The 22,970-nt window shown below is 41.7% G+C and overlaps 1 protein-coding gene across 1 annotated transcript in view; it reads right to left on the bottom strand.

Moving 5' to 3' along the window:
• Nucleotides 1–3,057: 3,057 nt before the first annotated feature.
• MED19 (mediator complex subunit 19) overlaps nt 3,058–22,970 on the bottom strand; it is a 238,520-nt gene continuing 218,607 nt past the window's right edge. The window contains exon 5 of the mRNA XM_044076587.1: nt 3,058–3,185. Within this exon, the coding sequence (XP_043932522.1) occupies nt 3,073–3,185 (113 nt within the window). The 3' untranslated portion in view covers nt 3,058–3,072. The remainder of the gene's footprint in view (nt 3,186–22,970) is intronic.

Raw genomic sequence — 22,970 nt, 5'->3', positions numbered from 1 at the left:
CAGTAGCTGTGGAGACACTATGGAATCATTTTGTGCCACAATAGCACAGCAGTGGAATAAACTTCATAAAACAGTTAAGATGATGCTAGTAAAAGCTTAGACATTTAGACAAGCTTTATGGTAACAAAAAATTTAATGTATAATTACTGGGCTAATATGGATTATGTCCTTAATTCGTAACATGAAGATCTTAAGCTGGTCTGTGCTCACCCTTCCACACAATGACTGCGACCTTAAAGTACCAAAGGAAAGTCTCAGACAACTTTTTGATGATTAACATAACACAAACATCAAGAGCTGCCTTAACTAACACATTACAAATACCACAAACTGCAAGGCCTACACGATGAAAACAGAGTTTCTCTAAATGGTGCTTTAGCTTCACTTGGGAAACCATCTATGCTAACAGCAGTAGCATCATCTACTTAACAAGGCAAAATAATCGGCAACACTTTGGCCACTGCTTGGCACAACCCTTACCTACAGAGGTATGCATGGCTGGTGCCATGAAATGACCGCAGTCAGTGAAGCCACTGTGATATCAGTGAAAGAAGGCAGCGATTTTTATTGCAGTCAGGGAATGGACAGCCATATACATAAAGCTAATTGAAGAGTCAACCTAGTTACACTGCAATAAACAATTTGCAATATCAGTGACTTGTTTTATGCAATAAGAAAATAAGAAATCTGGCAGTCTCAGCAAACAGCTGTGATCCTAAAGGAGAAGGTCACTTACACACTGCTACCCAGAATCACACAGGATAAAGATGGAAATTCAGAATCACATAAAAAGAAAATGCGGGTTTGGGTTCATATAGTTTCTCTACAAAATAGTGCTTTCTAGCTGTGAGCATTTTTCCTTCCAGTACCATGCACCTTATGGCCTTGCCTCCTCTTTGTGTAAAAGTGGACTTCAAAAGCTGAAGACACAGCAGCCTTGACAACTGAACTATTTTGGCTCAGTATGAGACTTTCATCATTTGTACCGTAAAACTAAGAATGAAGTGAACAGGTTTTCTTGTGCACTAATAGGAAGCCTGTCTTTGGATCCCAAACCAGAAGCAATAGTCAGGAAACCTGCAAGACATTTACTGTGCATAAGTAGCAATAGGCCACAGATACTGTTGCTGAAGGCAGATGTCAGAATCACCTGCCGCAGTTGCACTTTAATGCTAATGGTGAGATCAGTCTTAAAACTATTTCTGAAGGACCAACAACAAATAGCTGAACCAAGTCCACCAAAATAAAAGCTCAGCAAGGCAATGATTAGAAACAGTTGAGTGGATGTAATAACACAAACTCATTGCATAAATTGTTAAGAACGTGTTAGTCATGCCACCCAAGTGACTTTCAGAATGAAACGCTCAAGATTGATGATGTACATCCCCGATCACTCACATCAGTAAACTATCTTCAGTTAATCTTGTTGTTAAAAGGGGCTGGGTGGTAAATCCACTTAACCCTTGCCTGGTGAATTCTAAATGAAAGTCCAATCCCCCTTACACACAAATGGAATTAAAGGAAAATACAACCCCCAAATACGTGCTGCAGTTATGTGCAACATGACGGTCTTGCATTACATTATCTTCTTCAGGTAGGCAGGTGTAGACCGAGAACTGCCAACCAAGAGCTTAGCCATGGGACTCAATATCAAGTGCTAAAAACACCACATCTTTTGTGGGTATTCTACAGCAGTGTAATTATCTAGGTTCTTAATTTATTAATTGGATAACTGTCTATATCCTGTTGATGATCAAAACTGTTCTATTACTTAATTTGCACTTGTTCTCTGTGTGGAATGTTATTCGCCTCTTGGGTTTTCCCAGAAGATGCTCCAGGGCTTCTGTGGGACTACCATGCTGATATCAAATAAAATAAAGATGATGCTTGTCCTTACAAGTTGGGGCTTTAGGAATGAGAGCATGCTGAAGGGAATTTCAGCAAGCAAAGAAACCAAAGCCCATTCGCCAAAACCACCTTTGACAAAAGTGGAGATTGCCTTTATCTCCATTGTTGTGCAACCTCGGAGTTAGTATATATAATTCCAGGAGGTGTCCCTCCCATATGGGAGGGAGGTGCAGAGGGGTTTGCCACCTGCAAAAAAAAAAAATTGTTTCAATGTTTGCTGGGGGGGGTTGAACTGGTTTAGGTAAATGCACTTGTCAAAACCACCTTAGATGGATCAACATGAATCCTTAGAAAGATATCAGAAGAAAAAGACTGACACTAATCAGTGGACAATCCAGTCTCTCAAAAGGTCTTGCCCTGATATGTGGCTACCTGCAACTACAGTCCAAAAGCAGACTGCACTGAATTGGACAAATTCCAATGCCAGGGTGAAGAAATTATAATAAATAACTATGGGAATATAACAATATGTCACAATAAGTCAGCCATCTGTTGTATAATGTAATTTGGAGATCCCAAGTTGAAGCCTGAAAAGAATCATGTACATCAGTTCACTTATCAACCAATAAACTTGGAAAGCACTTGAAATCTGACCAGTACAAAACTGACAAGGGACTTTTTGTATGAACTTTCACCAGAATCAAACACATAACTTCCTATAGAACACTTGGTGAATGAAACCTAATAGCCTAACAAGCAATAGGAGTGTTTATGGAGCTGGTTATCAACCCTCTATGAAGGAAATGACAACTACAGATATGCATACCTGAGTGGACATGCTCAAACAGTTGACAATTTTCACTAAATGAATAACTGAACACGTTAAAAAGATCTGACAGATGCAACAAAGTGGTGAAATACTACATTAAAACATTTACCAAATTGCTAGGAAAATCAAGCTCTTTCTTAAAGTAAATATTTAAAGAAAACGTACCGTAACTTTCACCTGTGTAATTCACAAAAATTTAATGGATGTAGCAAGGAAAGCTAAAGTGCTGCCTTTTTTAGGGCTGAAGTATAGAATACTCCTCATAAACAAACTGCTTACTCAGATTTGGCAGTATTTATCTGGTTCTGCAACATGTGAAAACACAAACTTTTCACTTGTTTTCTTTCACTTACCTTCCCCAACCCCTTTATTTTACTCACAGAGTCACTGCCACTCTATAGCAATACTATTACCTTCTTTTTTTTCTTTTCCTTCTTTTTCTTCTTGCGCTCTGGATCATCATCTTTCTTCTTCTTTTTCTTTTTATGGTCAGAATCTGAAGGGGTTTCTAAAATAAAAATGTCATTACATAAATGAAAACTAGCCTACACAAGTTCTCTCTTAAAATACCCTCCTAACTCATTACACTGTGCTTTCAGTTTAGTTCCCAGCATCTACACAGCAGTCCCGAAAATCCTCTGAATAAACACATTTCTATCCGCTTAGACATTATGAAGTGGCACCTACACCTTGACATTATAAAAGCGTAAACTAAGATGGTGGACAAAACAATTACGGAATGCAGATGGTGTCAGAGTCTATGGAATTTGTTTTCAGATACCAATTTTAATAGGGCAAAACTAGTTTAAAAAATAAGTCCAGAATTTATTCATTCATAAAAAAGTAAGCAAGCTGAAACACGGACCTTTTTCGGTCATGAAGTGCAAAAAGGAAGGCTAATACAAGTAAGCAACAACACAATATCTACTGATGTACAAGTGTTAAACAGTAAGTAAACATCACCACTTAACAGTAATACACACGTACAAAATTTCAAAACCATGTATTATGGAAGAGGTTGCAGTCATGTCTGGTCATGATCTAAGCAGTCATCGCAAGCAGAGGGGAAAAATACACTACTTTTTTGCATATTTTTCTACTGTTACAATTGTTCCTTCATCAAACCCATCCCAAGGTGCTGCCTTATCACAACATGCAGCACAGGGAGCTCTTGCAAAACTGCACCTCCCCACATACATAATCTGACACATTGAAAGTTCTGCATTTTTTTTCAATACAGTATATTAACAGAGCACATTCTCATGGTAACAAAAAGCAAATGCCATGAAATTGAGAAAGTACAGTTGTGTACACTTACCATAAATGTAGATGTTCAAGTGTATTCACTGTTGCAGTCATCACTTTTGGGTTATCTGCTTGCAGTAGCCCTCAGTCGGCCTGATTAAAGTCTTGGGTCCTGCATCGGTTGCTGTCCCTTCTTCCATGATGGCAGGTCGCCAGGGGTACAAAACATGCAGCCGACGCCATTACATCAGTTTTTCTTGCCCCAGATGTCAGTTGCCCCCTTAATGGGAAGCAATTAAATCTATAAATATACAAGGTTATACCTCCTACAAAAAAGTAAATACACCAAAAAGCTTTTGAAGATAGTAAAGGAAAGTAGAGGTATATCCAAAAAAGAAAAAGAAGGGGGCTGGAGGGAGGGTAACCAGGACTGCAACAGTGAATACACTCTAACATCTTCATATGGTAAGTGTACACAACTGTACTATGTTCTTCGTGTTTCACTGTTGCGGTCATCACGTTTGGGTAGATTCCCAAAGCTAAGGATGGGAGGAGGAATTTAAATAGAATTAGGACCAGCTAAAAGGCCCAGCAAGACTGCAGTGGCAAAGCCAGCTCTGGATTTAGAGAAAATTGGTAGATGGTAATGCTTGGTGAAAGTATGTACAGAACTCCAAGTAGCAGATTCTAGGATGTCCCTGGTAGGGACGCCTCTGAGAAAGGCTGTACAGGTAGATGCAGCCCTGGAAGAGTGGGGCCTGATCCCCTGTGGAATAGGTTTTCCATGATGTTTATAGCAAAAATGAATGTAATGGCCCAGCCATTTGAAAATAGTTTGCTTTGAAATAGCCTTCCCCTCTGCCCCTGCAGCAAATGCCACCAGCTGTTGATCAGATTTCCTTTGAGGTTTGGTTCTGTCCAAGTAGAATCCAAGTTGTCTGTGCACGTCTAAGGAGTGCAGAATCCGTTCCCCTTTGTTCTGTGGATTAGGAAAGAAGGTTGGCAAATGTATGGACTGATTAAGGGCCACACTGGATACCACCTTTGGCATGAAGGAGGGATTGGTCCTGAGGGACACCCTATCCGCATGAAAATGATGAAAGGCTCCATTGCCATGAGGGCCTGTAATTCAGATACCCTTCTTGCTGAAGTGATTGCTAAAAGGAAAGCTGTTTTCCAAGAAAGGAATTTTAAGTCTGCAGTGGCAGCTGGCTCGAAAGGAGGAAGGGTGAGCTTTTCCAAAACAAAGTTGAGGTCCCAGGCTGGAGTTGGAGCTCTCCTGGGTGGTCATAGATTTTTGGCCCCTCTGAGGAACTGCTTAAGCAGTGGATGAGAGAAGAGGGGTGGTTCTGTGTTATAATGTGCTGAGATGGCTGAGGCATGAATTTTGATGGAGGAGAAAGACAGGCCCTTATGAAGCATCTCAGTTAAGTATTGTAAGATCTGAGGTAAACTGGGCACTGTTGTGCTCATCCCTTGAGATTGGTTCCAGGCACAGAATCTTTTCCATTTTTCAGCGTAAGACTTTCTGGTACTTGGCCTCCTTGCCTCTAAAATGATAGCCATCACTGGTTTACTGAGAGATGGTAAAGGAGAAATTATGTAATTATCCAGGCTGCTAGATTCAGTGTTTGAAGTTGAGGATGCAGAATTTGGTTCTCCTGCTGAGACAATAGAGTAGGAGTCTGAAGCAGGTGCCATGGGGCCCACAGTAACACACTGCGCAAGAGGGGGGGGTACCAGTGTTGGTGTGGCCAGTCTGGTGCAATCAAACCCATCCTTGGTTTGTCTTGTTTGATCTTTAGTAGTACTTTGGAGAGCAGAGGCAGAGGAGGAAAGGCATACACCGATAGGTTTTTCCAGCTGAAGGACAGAGCATCCACTTTCCAAGATTGTTAGTCCAACTGATAGTTTTGGGGGGGGAGGCAAAAAGGTCTATATCTGGGCTCCCCTATTTGTTTGTCAACATGTTGGTTCCAGTTACCACTCATGTGGGTCCATGAGGTTTCTGCTTAGATCGTCTGCCAGTGTATTTAGTTTTCCTGGCAGGAATTGAACTTGTAAATGTACCCGATAGCTCAGGGCTGTGTTACACAAAGCCATGGCTGGTCTGCAGAGGGGGTAAGAATGTGTACCCCCTGCTTGTTCATGTACCACATAACAGTGGTGTTGTCCATTTTTATCATTAATTGTCCTGGAAGAATGTGGTCCTTGAAGGCTGCCAGAGCATTCTGTACAGCTACGATTTCTTTTTGATTGACATGCAGGTGCATTTGACTTGGGTTCCATTTGCCCTGAATGCACTTCCCTGCCAGGTGGGCCCCCATGCATAATCTGATGCGTCTGTTGTTAAGGTTTGGGCAGCAGGGGGTAGTGTGAATGGTAGTCCCCTGTTTTGGTGGCAGGCCTCTGCCCACCAAAGGAACTCTAGGCATAGCCAAGGTATGACCGGAATTACTGCCTCTAGATCCTGTGAATGTTGACACCATAGGCTTTTGAGATACCATTGCAGTCTCCTCATATGCAGCCTTGCATACGGAATTAGAAGAATACAGGAGGCCATGAACCCCAAGGCTTGCAGTATTTGCCTTGCAGATAACTGGGTTTTTGTGGCCACTTGTTTGAAGTAGGTTTTCAAATGAATCCGTTTCTCTGGCATGGGGAAAGCCATCTGGGAAGTTGTAATCACGCTTGCTCCCAGGAATATAATTTGTTGACAGGGTACCAGTTGCGATTTATTTTCGTTTATGGAGTACCCCAGGCAAGTCAGAACCCTTTGAACAAAGGCCAGATGATTCAAAAGCATGTCCTGGCTTTCTGCCTGAATTAGGCAATCGTCCAGATATGGGTATATTTGAATATTTCTTTGCCTGCAGAATGCAATGACTGGAGTTAGGCACTTTGTGAATACCCTGGGTGCAGCAGATAAGTCAAAGGGCAGTGCAGAGAACTGATAGTGCATGTAGCCTGCTTTGAAGCTTATGTATTTTCTGCAAGACTCCCTGATAGGGATATGCAGGTATGCTTCTTTTAAGTCTAGTGTTGCCAACCATGCATCTTTGCCTAGCATAGGAAGCAGTCAGCATCTTGAATTTTGGAATCACCAGAAAGGTATTTAGAGTAGAAAGGTCCAGGACAGGGCGCCATGTATTGCCTTTTCTGTGTACCAGGAAAAGTCTCAAATAGAACCCTTGTCCCTTTTCCTCTTCTGGTACCAACTGAATAGCCCCCATGCTTAAGAGAGAGAGTACTTGATTTTGGGCCACTGCCCACTGATTTGGGGGTAGATCTGGCCACCCACTTGGTGTTGGTAAGTTGTGGAAGTGAAATCTGTATCCTTGGGAGACTATATTTAAAACCCATTTGTCCTGGGTAATGAGTTCCCAGTTTTTGGCCTGCAGACCAATCTTTCCGCCTAAAGGAGCATTCAGTTGGGAAGTGCTTGAAAGTTTTAGAAGCAAGTCATTGAGACAGTTTCCCATAGGGGAGAGTCTTACTACTCCCTGATTTGGGTGCGGAAACCCCCCACTGCTTAGTCTTGTGTGTCCACTGGGACTGAAACCTGGGGTTTCTGCTATGTCTGGGTTTGGCTTGAAGAGGCTGGAAAGGACCGATTCTTAGAGGGCCAGTGCTTACTAAATCTAGGAGGCTAAACTTGTAAGAAATCTTTAACAGTTTGCATAAATTTAGCTTTATCTTCCATCTTTTTAAGAACTTCCCCAGCCTTGTTGCCAAACAGGAGGCCCTGATTTAAGGGAGCATCCAACAATTTAGCTTTAACATGATCCGATAAAGAATGCTCCTTAAGCCAAGTATGCCTTCTGAGCACAGAATCAGTAACAGCAGCCCTGCAAGAGGCCTCTAAAAAATCAAATCCACATTGCAAAGTAAGTTTTATAACCTGTTCAGCATAATGCATTAAATCCTGTAATTCTTTATTTTCCGCACAGTTGGGAATCAACATTTTCTGTTTAAGCAATCCAATAGCATGTTGTTGATACTTTAACATATGAAACTGGCAGTTTAAAGCCCTAATGGCCAAGGTTGCAGAAGTGTAAACCTTCTTACCCCATCTTTCCAGCACCCTGGAGTCTCTATCAGAAGGGGTAGGATTTTTAGCAGTAGAAGCCTTAATTGCTCTTGGGTCCCTGTGGATCCGCAATAGGATTTTTAAAAAGGAACTTGTGTGAATCAGGAACCCTGTAATATCTGTCAGGTTTTCTGGGAGCAGGAGGTAAGGAATCAGGGGCCAAACTAGATTCCGAAAAAGCATCAACAATGCCTAGTACTGTAATAGCTAAAGGTCTACGCTGAGGCAGGAGTAAGAAATCCCTAAGCCTCTTTTTTGAATCAGAAAAATCCTGGCATTCCCAGTGGAAATGCTCCCTTAGAGTATGTAAGGTTTCACCCAAAGAAAAATCCTCTGGAGGGGAAGCAGAGGGAATGGAGTCCTCTGCATCAGAATCCTCATAAGTAGATAAGGGCAAATCCAGATCATCAGAAGAATCAGAAAAATCAGAATCCTGGTCAGAAAATTCATAAACAACTTCAGTCCTAGGTCTCTTAGAAGGGGGGAGTCTGGCTTCCCCTGATTAGAGTTATAAGATCTTCAGCCATACTTATTTGTTTTTTAGGCATAGAGGCCTGAGCATGCAGCCTGGGCATCATTTTTGTAGGCATGGTTCGAGATTTAGGCCTAAAAGAAGAAGGAGGCATCGGTTTAATATGCAAGTCCATAGGCCTGAATACACCCTCAGAAGCTGGTGCCTGCACAGCGGCTCCGGAACCATCCAAGGTAGAGACATCTTCAGGTTCCATAGTTGAAGCATCTCACGGCATACCGGACTCCGAATAGGTCTCAGTAGAGGCCTGCAAATTAGAAGTAGTGGGTATCAGGGGCTGCGGAAGCGCCTCACTGAGTACCGGCGAACTGATGACTGGCTTAAGAGAAGCGTTGGCGGCAGTTTTAGACCTCGGCGGCCTGTCTCTGTCTTTATCCTTGCATTTTTGTGGAATCCCGGTAGTCGGATGGCTAACCGACGACATTTCTGGATAATTACACAGAGAACCAAAATATTTTGAGATGAAAATATACCGACGATAGACAGCGCGCTGATTAAATAAAGTACAAAACCGACAGCACGGTACATTGTGGTCAGGGCCTAGGCAATGAATACAGTACGAATTACAATCTTTATGAGGTATTTGCTTTCCACAAGTAATACAATTATTAACTTTTACTGATATCAGTAAGGAGCAAGAAAAAGTTTCCCCAATGGGGTACTTAGCTTTAGTTGAAGACTTTGGTTCTGAAACTTGAAAACGAAAATTTCAGGAGTCGGCCGACCGGCACTTGCGAACTGCTTCTGCTTTGGGCACCGCACGGCAAGAAAGACTGATGTAATGGCGTCGGCTGCAGGTTTTGTACCCCTGATGACCTGATGTCATGAAAGAAGGGACAGCAACCGACGCAGGACCCAAGAATTTGTTAAATCAGGCTGACTGAGTGTTACTGCAAGCAGATAACCCAAAAGTGATGACTGCAACAGTGAAACACGAAGAACATCTAGGTTGCTTCTTTGGCCAGATTAAGCCAAGTTTTGGTACCAGGGTGGGCATTCTTTTCCCACTACAAGTTCAGTTCTGCCTCATCCTTGTTTCTGCAACTGCAACATTAGGACACTACAGATGGACATGAATGATCATGATACTGCAACAAAGACATCCTCATCTCTGAAAAGCAGATCATGATATAATAAAGCAAGCAGTCCAACAACACTTTCAAGATGCCAAAACTTGAGTATTCATTTCTGTGCATTCTCTGGCCCCAGATTTGAACATGTATTCTATCAAAGTCCCACCACTATCTCTACTCATCCAGTGGAGTTCTTGACATTTTAATCTGACTTCTAACGGCTGCAATCTGAACCTTTTAACAAAATCAAGTTAAATCTTCATAGTTTAGACAAATGTTCACAGGTCTCTAAAACCTGTGTCTTGTTCTCTGCTGCTGTAATGTGTTGACCTGAGGAACAACACAATAGGTATTACTATGAGATGTTGAGGCCTCATCAGCTTGTGCTGGTAGTACCTCAGGTGGATGTAAAAGATCAAGGAAACTAAGAAAAAGAATAGGGGGATGTTCCTTAATGTCCTTGCCAAATTTCCTTCAGTAGTATAAATATCACCTTGGTTCTCCCTTGAAGAGAAGTTACCATCCTGGTAGGACAAACTCATTCAAACGATAAATATAGGTTAAACAAAAAGAGCATTTAAGATTAGATTACATGAACATGTAAGGAATAAGAAATGGAAAATCCTGCAGCTAAACATATGTGAGAAAACAATGGTATTACTATAGAATTAAAAGCTATTATTTTACAGCAGGCATTATTGCTAGGTTGAGAGACATATAATGTTAAATATTTACTGCAGAAAGAACGTGTTTATTTTGAAGTCTGACATTTTAAAACCTAAGGGGTTAAACAAAAAAATGTTGTTTTAAAAATATATTATGAGGTATTGTGAGTGGTTGTGTTATCCATCTATCTATCCACAGTCCCTTTCACATTTTTTTTTCACATATGGTCAGGGTGTCACTTCACCACTGAATCATCTAGACCCAAGGTTCACACCAGCAGGTGGCCATTTTATTTTTCATTTTAAATGGATTGTAATGTGGCATAGTTTTACTTTCTGAAGGCATTAGCCAAGGCAGTAAGTGCAATGCATGAATAAAGTAAGTGCTTGGAATTTTTGTCTAATTATTGGTCTAATATGTAGATGGCACATCTACAAACATTTAGGATATTAACAGGCTGCTTGTTAAGTAAAGGGCTGCAAGGGTCAGATTTGATTGGTGAGAGCTCCAAGGACTTAGGGACAGGGAAAGAATAAGGAGCAGATTAGAACTTAAAAGTATGTAATCCAGAGGTCTCCCATTATGTTAAGTTTCCTGAGGTGCTAAATCATACAATAAATGTATTTCATTTAATACCAAATAAACTGTATTCAACAAAAAATATATTACCCAAGGGCTCCCACTCTATCCTGCCCAGGAAAGACTAATAACCCACTAAATGCAACTATAGGCTCTCAGCAACCACTGGAAAGATCACCGCCTCCAGGTATCCTGTGAAGACGCCATACCCTCAAGGTGCCCGTCGCAGTGATTATCCCCCTATTAAAATACATCAGTATATGTAGCCTAATGACTACTGTTCAAAAAATATTTACAGCAGTAAGTGTTAAGTACTTTACTCTGCTAGCATGTGATAGCAGCAGACAGCTCGTATGCCCAGCCCATCCCATAGTTTCTACTAATATTATTTCATAAACCCTTAACTAATGTTGCTGCCATTCCTACGATAGCCACTAGGTGGCACCCTATACCAGGCCTAGATGGATAATTTGCAACTCTTAAATAAAATACTGTTAGAACCTTTCTTCAAGCTCTCCTACCCAGTTTCTATCCCTATCCTCTCCTAACTCACCCAGTATCTTTTACCCTGCCCATGTTACTGTAATAGCTGGTTTTACATTGCAAACTCACTATTGAAACACTTACCTCGTAGCTGTAATCCTTTTTACAGCTACAGATTGTTTTTTTCTCCTCTGTGGCTTGTCCATCATTTGGCTCTACTCGCTCCGTTTGCCCTGCGGGCTCACTCTGCTCCCCTACCCTACCCCCAAATTCCACCCACGCCCCAGTACACCTGACATTATACTTCCATAGCCACACCCCCAACCCTCATCAACCAATTAGCCCACACCATTTCTCATTATCAATTAACAGTTTTGGCTCCTTTTGTTACCCCTAACTGTTCACCAGTTGATATTCCCCTCTAACAGCCCCACCACTTAACTGGCCTTCATTACTTTCAAACAGCCTTGTCTCCACTATCCTATACCCCTCACTATGTGTTGGCCCTGCTGGTCAACACACCTTAACATTCTCCTCTTGTCCACAGGGCTTACCTCTCTACTGATATCTCATGGCCTAGCTTACTAGGAATCCCTAACCTTTGCTAGATTTCAACATCCCCCAAGACAAACAAGCCCACTCTCTCTTATAGCTTCTCAAACACACAGTAACATAACGTCCTCTTCATCCTACCTTCTACCACAGTTTCATAGACTAACCCATATTAAATATCTCCAAATTAGAAAAGGAGAACCTATTTCCTGTAAACTCGTCAAACTTTCATATAATCCTTATAAATGTATACTTCTACATGCAGTCAGTTCCCTCTGGCTCAGATTCGAAATACTGGCACTCCGTAATAATATAAAAACTTCCTTTATTCAAACAGTGGTTAAGCGCTTTCATCTAAATCACTTAGACTCCCTCAGAACAAAGTAACCTCTAGTCCATTGGGTTTATATACATTCATTTCCAATCAAATAGTTAATTAATTAATTACAATATCAATTTAAAAATTTTAAAACTTTAAAGTGCCAGCGTGCCATTTGTTCAAAATAACATTTAAAAATTCATTTGAACATTACTAATAAATATTTAACTTATACAAATACAAATTTATACTTGGAGAGTATAAGTTTGTATTTGTATAAGTTAAATATTTATTAGTAATGTTCAAATGAATTTTTAAATGTTATTTTGAACAAATGGCACGCTGGCACTTTAAAGTTTTAAAATGTTTAAATTGATATTGTAATTAATTAATTAACTATTTGATTGGAAATGAATGTATATAAACCCAATGGACTAGAGGTTACTTTGTTCTGAGGAAGTCTAAGTGATTTAGATGAAAGCGCTTAACCACTGTTTGAATAAAGGAAGTTTTTATATTATTACAGAGTGCCAGTATTTCGAATCTGAGCCAGAGGGAACTGACTGCACCATTGATTTATAGAGTTGACTGTTTCCTGTGTACATTGATATACTTCTACATGGTGACATCCATCCAAACCCAGGTCCTAACATTACCACCCCTGATACGTCATCAGCCAATACTACCACTCCTCTTACCCCCCCCCCCAAAAAGCCCAAACTCTCTACTTATAGGTCACCTCAATATACGTAGTGTAAATAATAAAATTACCCAGCTTCACGCCCTATTAGACACCTATTCCTTTGACATCTTATGCCTTACGAAACTTGGCTCAAACCCACAACTAAAGACAATGACATAGTCCTACCAGGTTATAACATACTGAGACTTGACTGTCTGAATAAAAAGGGTGGTAGGGTGGCAATACTGTTCAAATCTGAATTGAAGGTCACCTCACTACATATACATCCACCACCACCTAATAATGCCGAGATTCTAACCTCTAAGCTCCAAATTAATACAAATAAATCCATATACATTATTTGCTCTTATATCCCCCCAAGTAATAACATCAATACTCTTGAAAATACCCTTAGCTGGCTCTCCATGTCCCTCCCACAAGAAACCATACTTCTTGGTGATTTTAATATTGACTGGAATGAATGTACCTCTGCCAACCCAACTACACATATAAATCTTTTTGGCTTCTATCAAACCATTACCTTCCCTACCAGAACCCACAAACCTAGCAAGAAACAATACCTTAGACTGGATACTAGTTAACAGTAAAGTACAGTTTTGTACCTACCATAAATGTAGATGTTCGAGGATCCACATTGCTGCAGTCATAACCTGTGGGTAGTCCGCTGTCCTCGGTCGGCCCGAATACCAAAGAGTTAGGCTGGCGTCGGTCATGGGCGCCCGGAGCTGACGTCAGTACGTAGTAGTAGTACTTAAGCGCATGACCGACGCCATATCCTCATTCTTGCCCCAGATGTCAGAAGGCCTTAAAAAGAAAAGGCCAAAGCCACAAAAGGAGAAGAATAATAATAGTTATCCCCAAGGAACAATAACAACAAACAACAACACCAACACCCCAAAACCAAAGAGGGGAAGGAGGGAGGGAAAATAGGACTGCAGCAATGTGGATCCTCGAACATCTACATTTATGGTAGGTACAAAACTGTACTATGTTCTTCGTCTCACATTGCTACAGTCATAACCTGTGGGTAGAATCCCAAAGCAAAGGAAAAGGGAGGCTGGCAAACTAAAAAGCATTAGGGGCTGCTAACATGCCCTGTAAGACTGCAGTGGCAAACCCAGCCCTGGACTTGGAGAAAAGGGGGAGATGGTAATGTTTAGTAAAAGTATGGACTGAACTCCAAGTAGCTGCTTCCAAAATATCCTTAGTAGCTACACCCCTCAAAAAAGCAGTAGAAGTGGCAGTAGCCCTAGTGGAATGAGGTCTAATCCCAGCAGGAACATCCTTCCCATGATGAGAATAACAAAAAGCAATACAATTACCAATCCATTTTGAAATAGTCTGCTTTGAAACAGCTTTACCTTGCGACCCCAAAGCAAAAGAAACAAACAACTGTTGAGTCTGTCTGAACTCCTTAGTTCTGCTCAAATAACGTAACTGCCTGTGTATATCCAAAGAATGCAATATTTTTTCCCCCTTATTTTGGGGATCAGCAAAAAAGGTAGGCAAATGGATAGACTGGTTCAAGGCCACATTAGAAATCACTTTTGGCATGAAAGTAGGGTTAGTACGCAAAGAAACTCTATCCTTATGGAATATTAGAAAGGGTTCAACTGCCATGAGAGCCTGCAATTCAGATACCCTTCTAGCAGAAGTAATGGCCAACAAAAAAGCAGTCTTCCAAGACAAAAACTTCAATTCAGACGTAGCTGCAGGTTCAAAAGGAGGCAAAGTAAGCTTCTCCAACACAAAATTGAGATCCCAGGAAGGAGTAGGAGCTCTACGTGGGGGTCTTATATTTTTTGCCACTCTAAGAAATTGCTTAAACAAAGGGTGAGAAAATAAAGGAGGGTCACAATCATAGTGAGCAGAAATGGCTGCAGCATGAACTTTCACAGAGGAAAATGACAAACCCTTGTCTAGTAACTCAGTAAGGTACTGTAGTGTAAAACTCAAATTAGGAACCGAGACATCAAAGTCCTTTGTTGTGCTCCAAAGAAAAAATCTCTTCCATTTATCAGCATAAACTTTTCTTGTGCTGGGCCGCCTAGCTTCCAAAATGACATCTAAAACCTGTTGAGGAAGTTGAGAACCCACAGGCTCTAAAACAGAATACGCCAGGCCATTAGATGCAGGGACAGCACCCTGACATTGAGCAAATGACTGTTTGACTGGGACAACAAGTGAGGAAGCTGTGGCAAAGGCCAAGGAGGCTCCTGAATTAAACTCCTCAGCAGAGGATACCAGTGCTGTCATGGCCAATCTGGTGCTATTAAGATCATGCAAGGCTTGTCCCGCCTGACCTTCAAGAGAACCTTGGTAAGGAGAGGCAGAGGAGGAAAAGCATAGACGTGAAGGTTGTTCCAACTGAAAGATAGAGCATCCACTTTCCAAGCTTTTGGGTGAAACATCTTTGTGCAAAATTTTGGCAGTTGGAAATTCAGAGGAGAAGCGAACAGATCTATGTCTGGAGTTCCCCAAGCCACTGTCAACTGTTGAAATACCTGAGGATCCAATTTCCATTTGTGAGGATCCACAATTTGTCTGCTCAATACATCTGCTAGGGAGTTCTGTGCTCCTGGCAGAAACCTTGCTTGAAGAGTGATGTGCAAACCCAGAGCAGTCTCCCACAATATCATAGCTTGTCTGCAAAGAGGATAAGAATGGGTCCCCCCCTGCTTGTTGATGTACCACATGACTGTAGTGTTGTCTGTTTGTATCAACACCTGTCCTGGCTGAAGTAGGCCCTTGAAAGCCATCATGGCATACTGGACTGCTAACATCTACTTCATGTTGATATGCAAATGCTGTAGTTTGGGAGGCCACGTGTCTTGAATCCATTTCCCATTGAAGTGTGCTCCCCCAAGCCAGGTCCGAGGCATCCGTCGTTAAGATCTGACTTGCCTCTGGTCGAGTCACAGAGAGTCCCTTGTTTAGGTGACATTCCTGTGCCCACCACAAAAATTCCTTCTGGATGCAAGGTATTATCGGAATGACAGTGTCCAAATCGTGGCAGTGTTGAGTCCATACACTTTTGAGATACCATTGTAGCTTCCTCATATGCAGTTTGGCATTGGGAAGTACCAGTATGCAAGATGCCATGAACACCAAGGCTTGAAGGACTGTCCTTGCAGTCAGCCTGGACAGTACTGATAATCGCCGGAAGTATAGAGGAAGAGTTCTTTGTTTGTCCGGGGTCAGAAAAGCCATCTGAGAGGCTGTATTCAGTATCACACCCAGAAAGCACATGTCCTGAGAGGGTACTAGACTGGACTTTGTTTCGTTCACAGAATACCCTAGGCACCTTAAAACTGCCATTACATACTGTAGCTGTTGAAGTAACTTGTCTTTGTCCTGAGCTAGAATCAGGCAATCGTCCAGATAAGGATAAATTTGTATTCCCCTCAGTCTTAAGAAAGCTATTACAGGAGCCAGAACCTTTGTGAACACCCTGGGAGCAGTAGATAAACCAAAGGGCAATGCAGAGAACTGATAATGAGAAGTGCCAGCCAAAACGCAGGAATCTCCTGCAGCTGGGCCTGATAGGAATGTGAAGATAAGCCTCTTTGAGATCCAAAGTTACCATCCAGTGATCTTTGCCTATCAGGGGCAGAAGTTGCTGTAAAGTTAACATCTTGAACTTTGGAATGTCTAGGTATGTATTGAGAATGGACAAATCCAGAATTGGCCTCCAAGTATTTCCTTTCTTTGGCACTAGGAATAGTCGAGAATAAAACCCTAGGCCTTCTTCTGACGGAGGTACCACCTGGATTGCCCCCATCTGTAAAAGCAAAGAAATTTGTTCCTGAGCCTCCAGCCTTTGCTGAGGAGGTACATCTGGCATGCCTTTGAAAGGGGGAAAAGTGTGGAAATAAAACTTGTAGCCTTGATTTATTATGTCCAACACCCATCTGTCCTGGGTGACCAAATGCCAATTTTGTTTGAAAAGTGCCAACTTTCCACCCAGAGGAGCTGCCAGAATGGAAGGATCTGGCAGCTGGAGATATAAGTCATTGGGTCTGTTTATGAAAAGGCTGACCCCTGCCCTCACCAGAAGATTGTGCAGGAGAACTCCAAGTCCTGGGTCTAAAAGAACCCTGAGCGTGAGCCCTACCCCTACCACGTCTAGACCTGCCCTTAGACTGAAAATCTGAAGAAGGGTAAGACCATCCTCTTGCAGGCCAATTCCTGCTAAACTTAGGGGGCTGCACTTGCAAGAATTCCTTAACTGTCTGCATAGACTTAGCTTTGTCTTCCATTTTTTTCAAAACTGACTCCACAGGGGAACCAAAAAGAACTTCAGATTGAAGGGGAGCATCCAAAATCCGAGCTTTAACATGCTCTGACAAATTTTGATCCTTAAGCCAGGCATGTCTACGAATAACTGAACCAGTAGCAGCTACCCTGGAAGAGGCCTGAAGGGCATCAAGCCACACTGCAAGGAATGTTTACCAACTTGATCTGAAGCATGAACCAGGTCCTGTAATTCTTTACACTCTATACCCTCAGATAAAGCATCTACCTTAGATTTCAATTGACCTAACAAAAAGTTCTGATACTTCAGCATATGGAATTGGCAATTTAAAGCCCTCATAGCTAACGTAGAAGAGGTGTAGACCATTTTACCCCACCTATCCAACGCTCTAGAATCTTTATCCAAAGGAACTGGATTCTTAACCACAGAAGCCCTGACCCCCTTAGGCCCTTGACTAATAGTTTCCGGGTCAGCTCTAGGGCTCTTATACAAATATTTATGTGCCTCTGGCACACTGTAATACCTGTCTGGCTTGACAGGGGCAGGGGGTAAAGAATCAGGATTAAGGGAAGCTTCAGAAAAACATCCTGAACAACATCTAAAACAGGGGAATAGCCAAAGGTCTATGTTGTGGCAAAACAAAATTCCCTAAGCCTCTTACGAGAATCTGAAAAATCCTGACCTTCCCACTTGAAATGCTCCCTCATGGAATGCAAGGTTTCAGAAAAGGAAAAATCCTCTGGAGGGGAAGCAGAAGGACAGGAATCCTCTGCATCCGAATCAGAATAGGGAGGAAAATCCTGAACATCCTCAGCTGAGGACTCAGAGAAATCTGAGGAATGTTCCATTCCCTCTAAATCTGTCTCCACCCTAGGCCTCTTCTCTGGAGGGGGCATAGAACCCCTGATCAAAGTAATCAAATCCTCTGCCATTTTCAACATATGCTTTTTAGGAACAGAGCCCGAAGAACCAGGGCTGTGGCTCGTACCAGAAATACTAGGTCTAGCCTTAGCAGGGCCTTTTGTGACTGAAGTAGAAGGCCTAATAACCTTTTGTAAGGATGGAACCACAGAAACTTGAGAAGCACCCTCGGCCTGAACTGACTCCTGAGAGGCCAACTCCTGCAAAAGCAAAGGTTCCCCCTGGGATTCAGCCGAGGCCTCGGCTGGATCCACAGATTCAACCGTAGATTCCATAGAACCGGTGTCCGTAACGGACGACTCATCCGGTTTAGACCTTAAGGATTTATCTTTTCGCTTTTTTGCGGTAGCGGGCGCCGGAAGATCCGACGGCATGTTGTAGTTACACCGCTTACCGAAAACAAGCCTAGCACAGTCTAATCTGCATTTAATGGTGCGCTTATTAAATCTAGCGCAAAAGCGACACCCGACTACGTCGTGTTCAGGCCCTAAGCAAGGAATACAGAGAGAATGATAGTCCCTATGAGGTATCTGTTTCCCACAAGAAAAACAATTATTAACTTTTTCTGACATCCGGATAACTGAGGCAAGAAAAGACAAAAATTTTCCCCAACGGGGTACTTAGCCCAACTTGGTCTTCGGTCTGAAACTCGAAAATTGAAAATTTCAGAAGGCCGAACGGCACTTGCAAACGCTGCTTCTGCTTCGGACCACGCGGCAAGAAAGACTGAGGATATGGTGTCGGTCATGCGCTTAAGTACTACTACGTACTGACGTCAGCTCTGGGCACCCATGACCGACGCCAGCCTAACTCTTTGGTATTCGGGCCGACCGAGGACAGCGGACTACCCACAGGTTATGACTGCAGCAATGTGAGACGAAGAACATCCCCCTCACTTATAAAACAGGTATACTTCCCAACGACTTAAGTGACCATTCTCTTACCTTCATTACTAGACAAAAGACCTCCATTCCCAATCAAATAATGTTTAGAACTACCAGGAACAAGAAAAATCTGAACCCAGTAAACTTCCAAGCAGAGCTCAAAGCTTGCAATTGGTCTCCCCTAAAATACCTACCTCTTGACGAAGCAGTTTCATTCTTTAACAAGAAGTTTTTGTAAATCCTAGATCACCATGCTCCCACTCGCACTGTAAGAATTAAAAACAGACCAGTTCCCTGGCTCTCTAAAGACTCAAGGCATACTATTCAACTAAGAAATAAACTCTGGTCCAAATGGAGGAAAACTAAAAACCCAACTGACCACCTAAACTTTAGACAGCTTCATAATACCACAAAAAAATCTATATTCCTTGACAAAAAAAAAATGACTACCTCAAAATCCAACAGACCCAACAGCAAAACCCACAAAAATTCTGGTCAGGAATCAAACTGCTCCTTCCAGGACAGTCCAAAACACCTATCCCCTCTAAATAACTCAAAATTCTCCCAACCAAATTGCTGACACTTTTAATAAATTTTTCTCAAACTGTCTAATCACTAGCAAATACCTTACCACCTGTTACCCCCATAGAGTCACCCTCACTAACCAATTTGCCCCAGACATTTAATCTCCAGCCTGTTCCGACATCTGTCATACACTCCCTACTTCTTAAATTTAAGCCATGTACACCATCAGCTGACCTCCTCCCAGCTGAATACCTGCAAATTGCAGCTGGAGTACTTGCCTACCCTATTTCCATCTTAATAAACAGAACCATTTCTGAATTCTACATCCCATCCATCTGTAAAGTCTCACATATTATCCCTTTGCATAAGGGAGGTAACTCAAATGAACTCTCAAACTTCCGCCCCATTGCCCTTCTTTCTCCCTTAGCAAAAATTATGGAGAGATGTATCCACCATCAACTACTGCATCATCTCCTTCAAAATAACCTACTAGTGGACTGCCAACATGGCTTCAGGCCATTCCATAGTACTACAACTGCACTCCTATCCTTTACTGATTGCATTAATAAAAATAGGAATACTAACCTGCTTTCTTCTACTCTCTTTATAGACCTCTCTAAGGCCTTTGATATGGTTAACCACCAACTAGTGTTGGATATACTTAAATCACTTTCACTTGATTCTCAAGTAGTAAAATGGTTCCAATCCTACCTGGAAAACAGAAAACAAGCAGTCCTGTGGGACAATAACTTATCCTCTCAGCTTTCAATCACCCTTGGGGTCCCACAAGGATCTGTTCTGGGACCACTCCTTTTCACTATTTTCATTAATGATCTGAAAACCTCCCTTCCCCAAACTACCTGAAAACAATTTGCCGACGAACACTGATCTGTGACACATCCTCTCTGGCAGAACTCCAAACCAGTACACAAAAATTCTTTACCTTAGTAGAAAACTGGTTCCATCAACAATGTCTCCTCCTTAACCCAAAAAAAACTAAATTATTGCTTACTCCCACACAGAAGTCCCCCCGCTATCAATTTCATAGTTACATCAAATAATGGTACAGAAATTGCTCCCAACACTACCACCAAACTCTTGGGTGTAACAATAGATAACAGTCTTAACTTTGACACACACATTAATTTAACTATTATATCAGTTAATAGAAAACTTGGATTCCTTTATAGAATCAAGCCCTTTCTCACAGCCTCAGCAAAGGTTTCTACTGCCCAAACCCACCTCATTTCCACCATTCTCTACGCCTCCCCTATCTATACTAACCTATCCAAAAGCAATCTGAATAAACTGGCAACCTCTTACAACAACATAGCCAGATTTGCCACCAGAGCCCCTTTTCGAACCCACCATTGCCATAATCTTAAACTTCTAGGATGGCTGGAAGTACAAAACCAGCTACTTTTCCAGCAACTCATTTTTATCCACAAGATCTTACATCATCCTACAAATACTCCCATACTCTGTAACCTCTTCAATACCTATAAAAATCTTCCAACCCTAAGATCCGCTAAGAAGCTACAAGTAGCCACCATAAAATCCAACAACAAATCCGGGGACTGCCTGTTCTCGAACACTGTTGGTAATACTTGGAACAAACTTCCAAGTGAACTAACATCCCTTACATCCAGCCATCTTTTCAAGAAACAATTAATCTTCATTAAAGCCCAATGGCTCTGCCCTTGCTCCAATCCTGACTGATACTATTCTCTCCTTGTCTTAATGCTTCTCAACTAAAATTTTTTCTGATACTTTTCGCTCCTCTACTATTACCTCCTTACTGTGCTGTGTAAATCCATGTACATAAAATGTTTTCTTGTGATACAAATGTCTAATAAAATGTCTTCCTGTGTGCAATCTTATAACTGCTGCTAGAACATATGCTAATCGGTTACATACTTATGTAATTGTACTTTTCAGTTTTTTTTTTACTCTATATTTTTTCTTGGAGCTTTTCTCCTCGGGCTTCTACTGAAAATGGACATATCTCCAGTCAGACTAGCCCGGTCAACAAATGTAAAATAAATAAATAAATAAATGGGACTGCCCTATAACTCTGAACATAATCCATACCTCACCTTGCTTGACTGGGCCTAGCAGTACTAGGACTCTGTCCAACTGTAAATAAAAGCCTTTTTGCAACAGCTTAATTTAATTTTCAGTGTGCTTCTTAGATGACAAATTAAAAATCTTAACAGCCATCTTTTTTCACAGTACTTACAATCCTTCCGGTAACCATTTCCAATCTAGCAACTAATCTCATTTGTTTTTGTTGTGTCACCTGAAATAAAATACTTGAGAGCATCTAATCCACTAATTGTATGGCTGGGCGCTATACTGCCTTGTTCACTTCCATGGTTAGGATATCCAGACTACCAGACATCAATCTGTGAAGCACACACTTGTACCTGAAACTTTGTGACAGGGAGGGAGTGGGCCGACAGTTGCTTCACTACTACAACTGTTTGTATGTCCTGTAGACACATGTTTTGCTGTATCCTGAGTAGAAGATACTCTGCTTCACAGTGCACACCCCTTAAGGTAGTACACGGAGTATGTGTCCACATAAAAAAAACTCTCTCCATATTTTCACCTGTCCTATTTGTCAATCCTTCAGTTGTGTTTCCACCCACAAGCTTCTAATCCAAGAACAGCAATGGGGATTACATTTAGACTGTGGAAGAGCTGATCAATTGTTTGTCCTTGCAAAGAATATGGAGGGAACAGGAATGTTTGCCAGCACCGTCAACGTGTTTGATGATCTCGTAGACCTATAACCACATACTGCAAAATTTCTTGTTGGAAGTGCTGCAATAGTACATAATTCAACAACCACTGCTGTGTGTTATAGTTGGTCCCCATATTTGAAAAGTGGCAGTTGTATCCACATTATTGATGTAAAACAAACTATGTTCAAGGTGGGCAAAAGACTACCAATTAAGGCCATGTCTCATTCCCTCCTGTTTAGGATTTCCAACATGGTACCAAGGTATAGCCAACATCTGATCATTATCCAGTTTGGGATTGTACCTCTGATGTTTACAAATCATGAAGTCCTCAACCTCAAATGAAGGCTCTGCAGAGTGTACTGGTACAGTTCACTTGTAAATGTGAAGCTGTTATGAATAATGTTATCTCCAAGTCAGGAGTCACGGCCCTTCTCCTGGAAGGCTGGACTGCTCTTGCTAGATGAGAGAGAAGCAAATACTTCAGGTGGAGGAATTTATATATCCTATCCATGAGTAAAGGGATAAGATTGGTGGCACTACACACTGTGGCTGTGAAACAAAAACTGAGCCACAGGACAAAGCTCTCAATTGTCAATCTGTTAACCTATCCTCACCTGTGGTCATAAGCTTAGAGTAGTAACTACAAGGAGGAGACATCAAATAAAAGCAGTAAAAATGCGATTTCTTTTACATTCATAGGTAAGCACTACGTTAACTGT

This window comes from Protopterus annectens, chromosome 1.part1 (genome assembly GCF_019279795.1).
Source record: "Protopterus annectens isolate FY-2018-M chromosome 1.part1, PAN1.0, whole genome shotgun sequence".
Taxonomy (NCBI): Eukaryota; Metazoa; Chordata; order Ceratodontiformes; family Protopteridae; genus Protopterus; species Protopterus annectens.
This window is presented reverse-complemented; position numbering and strand designations above follow the sequence as displayed.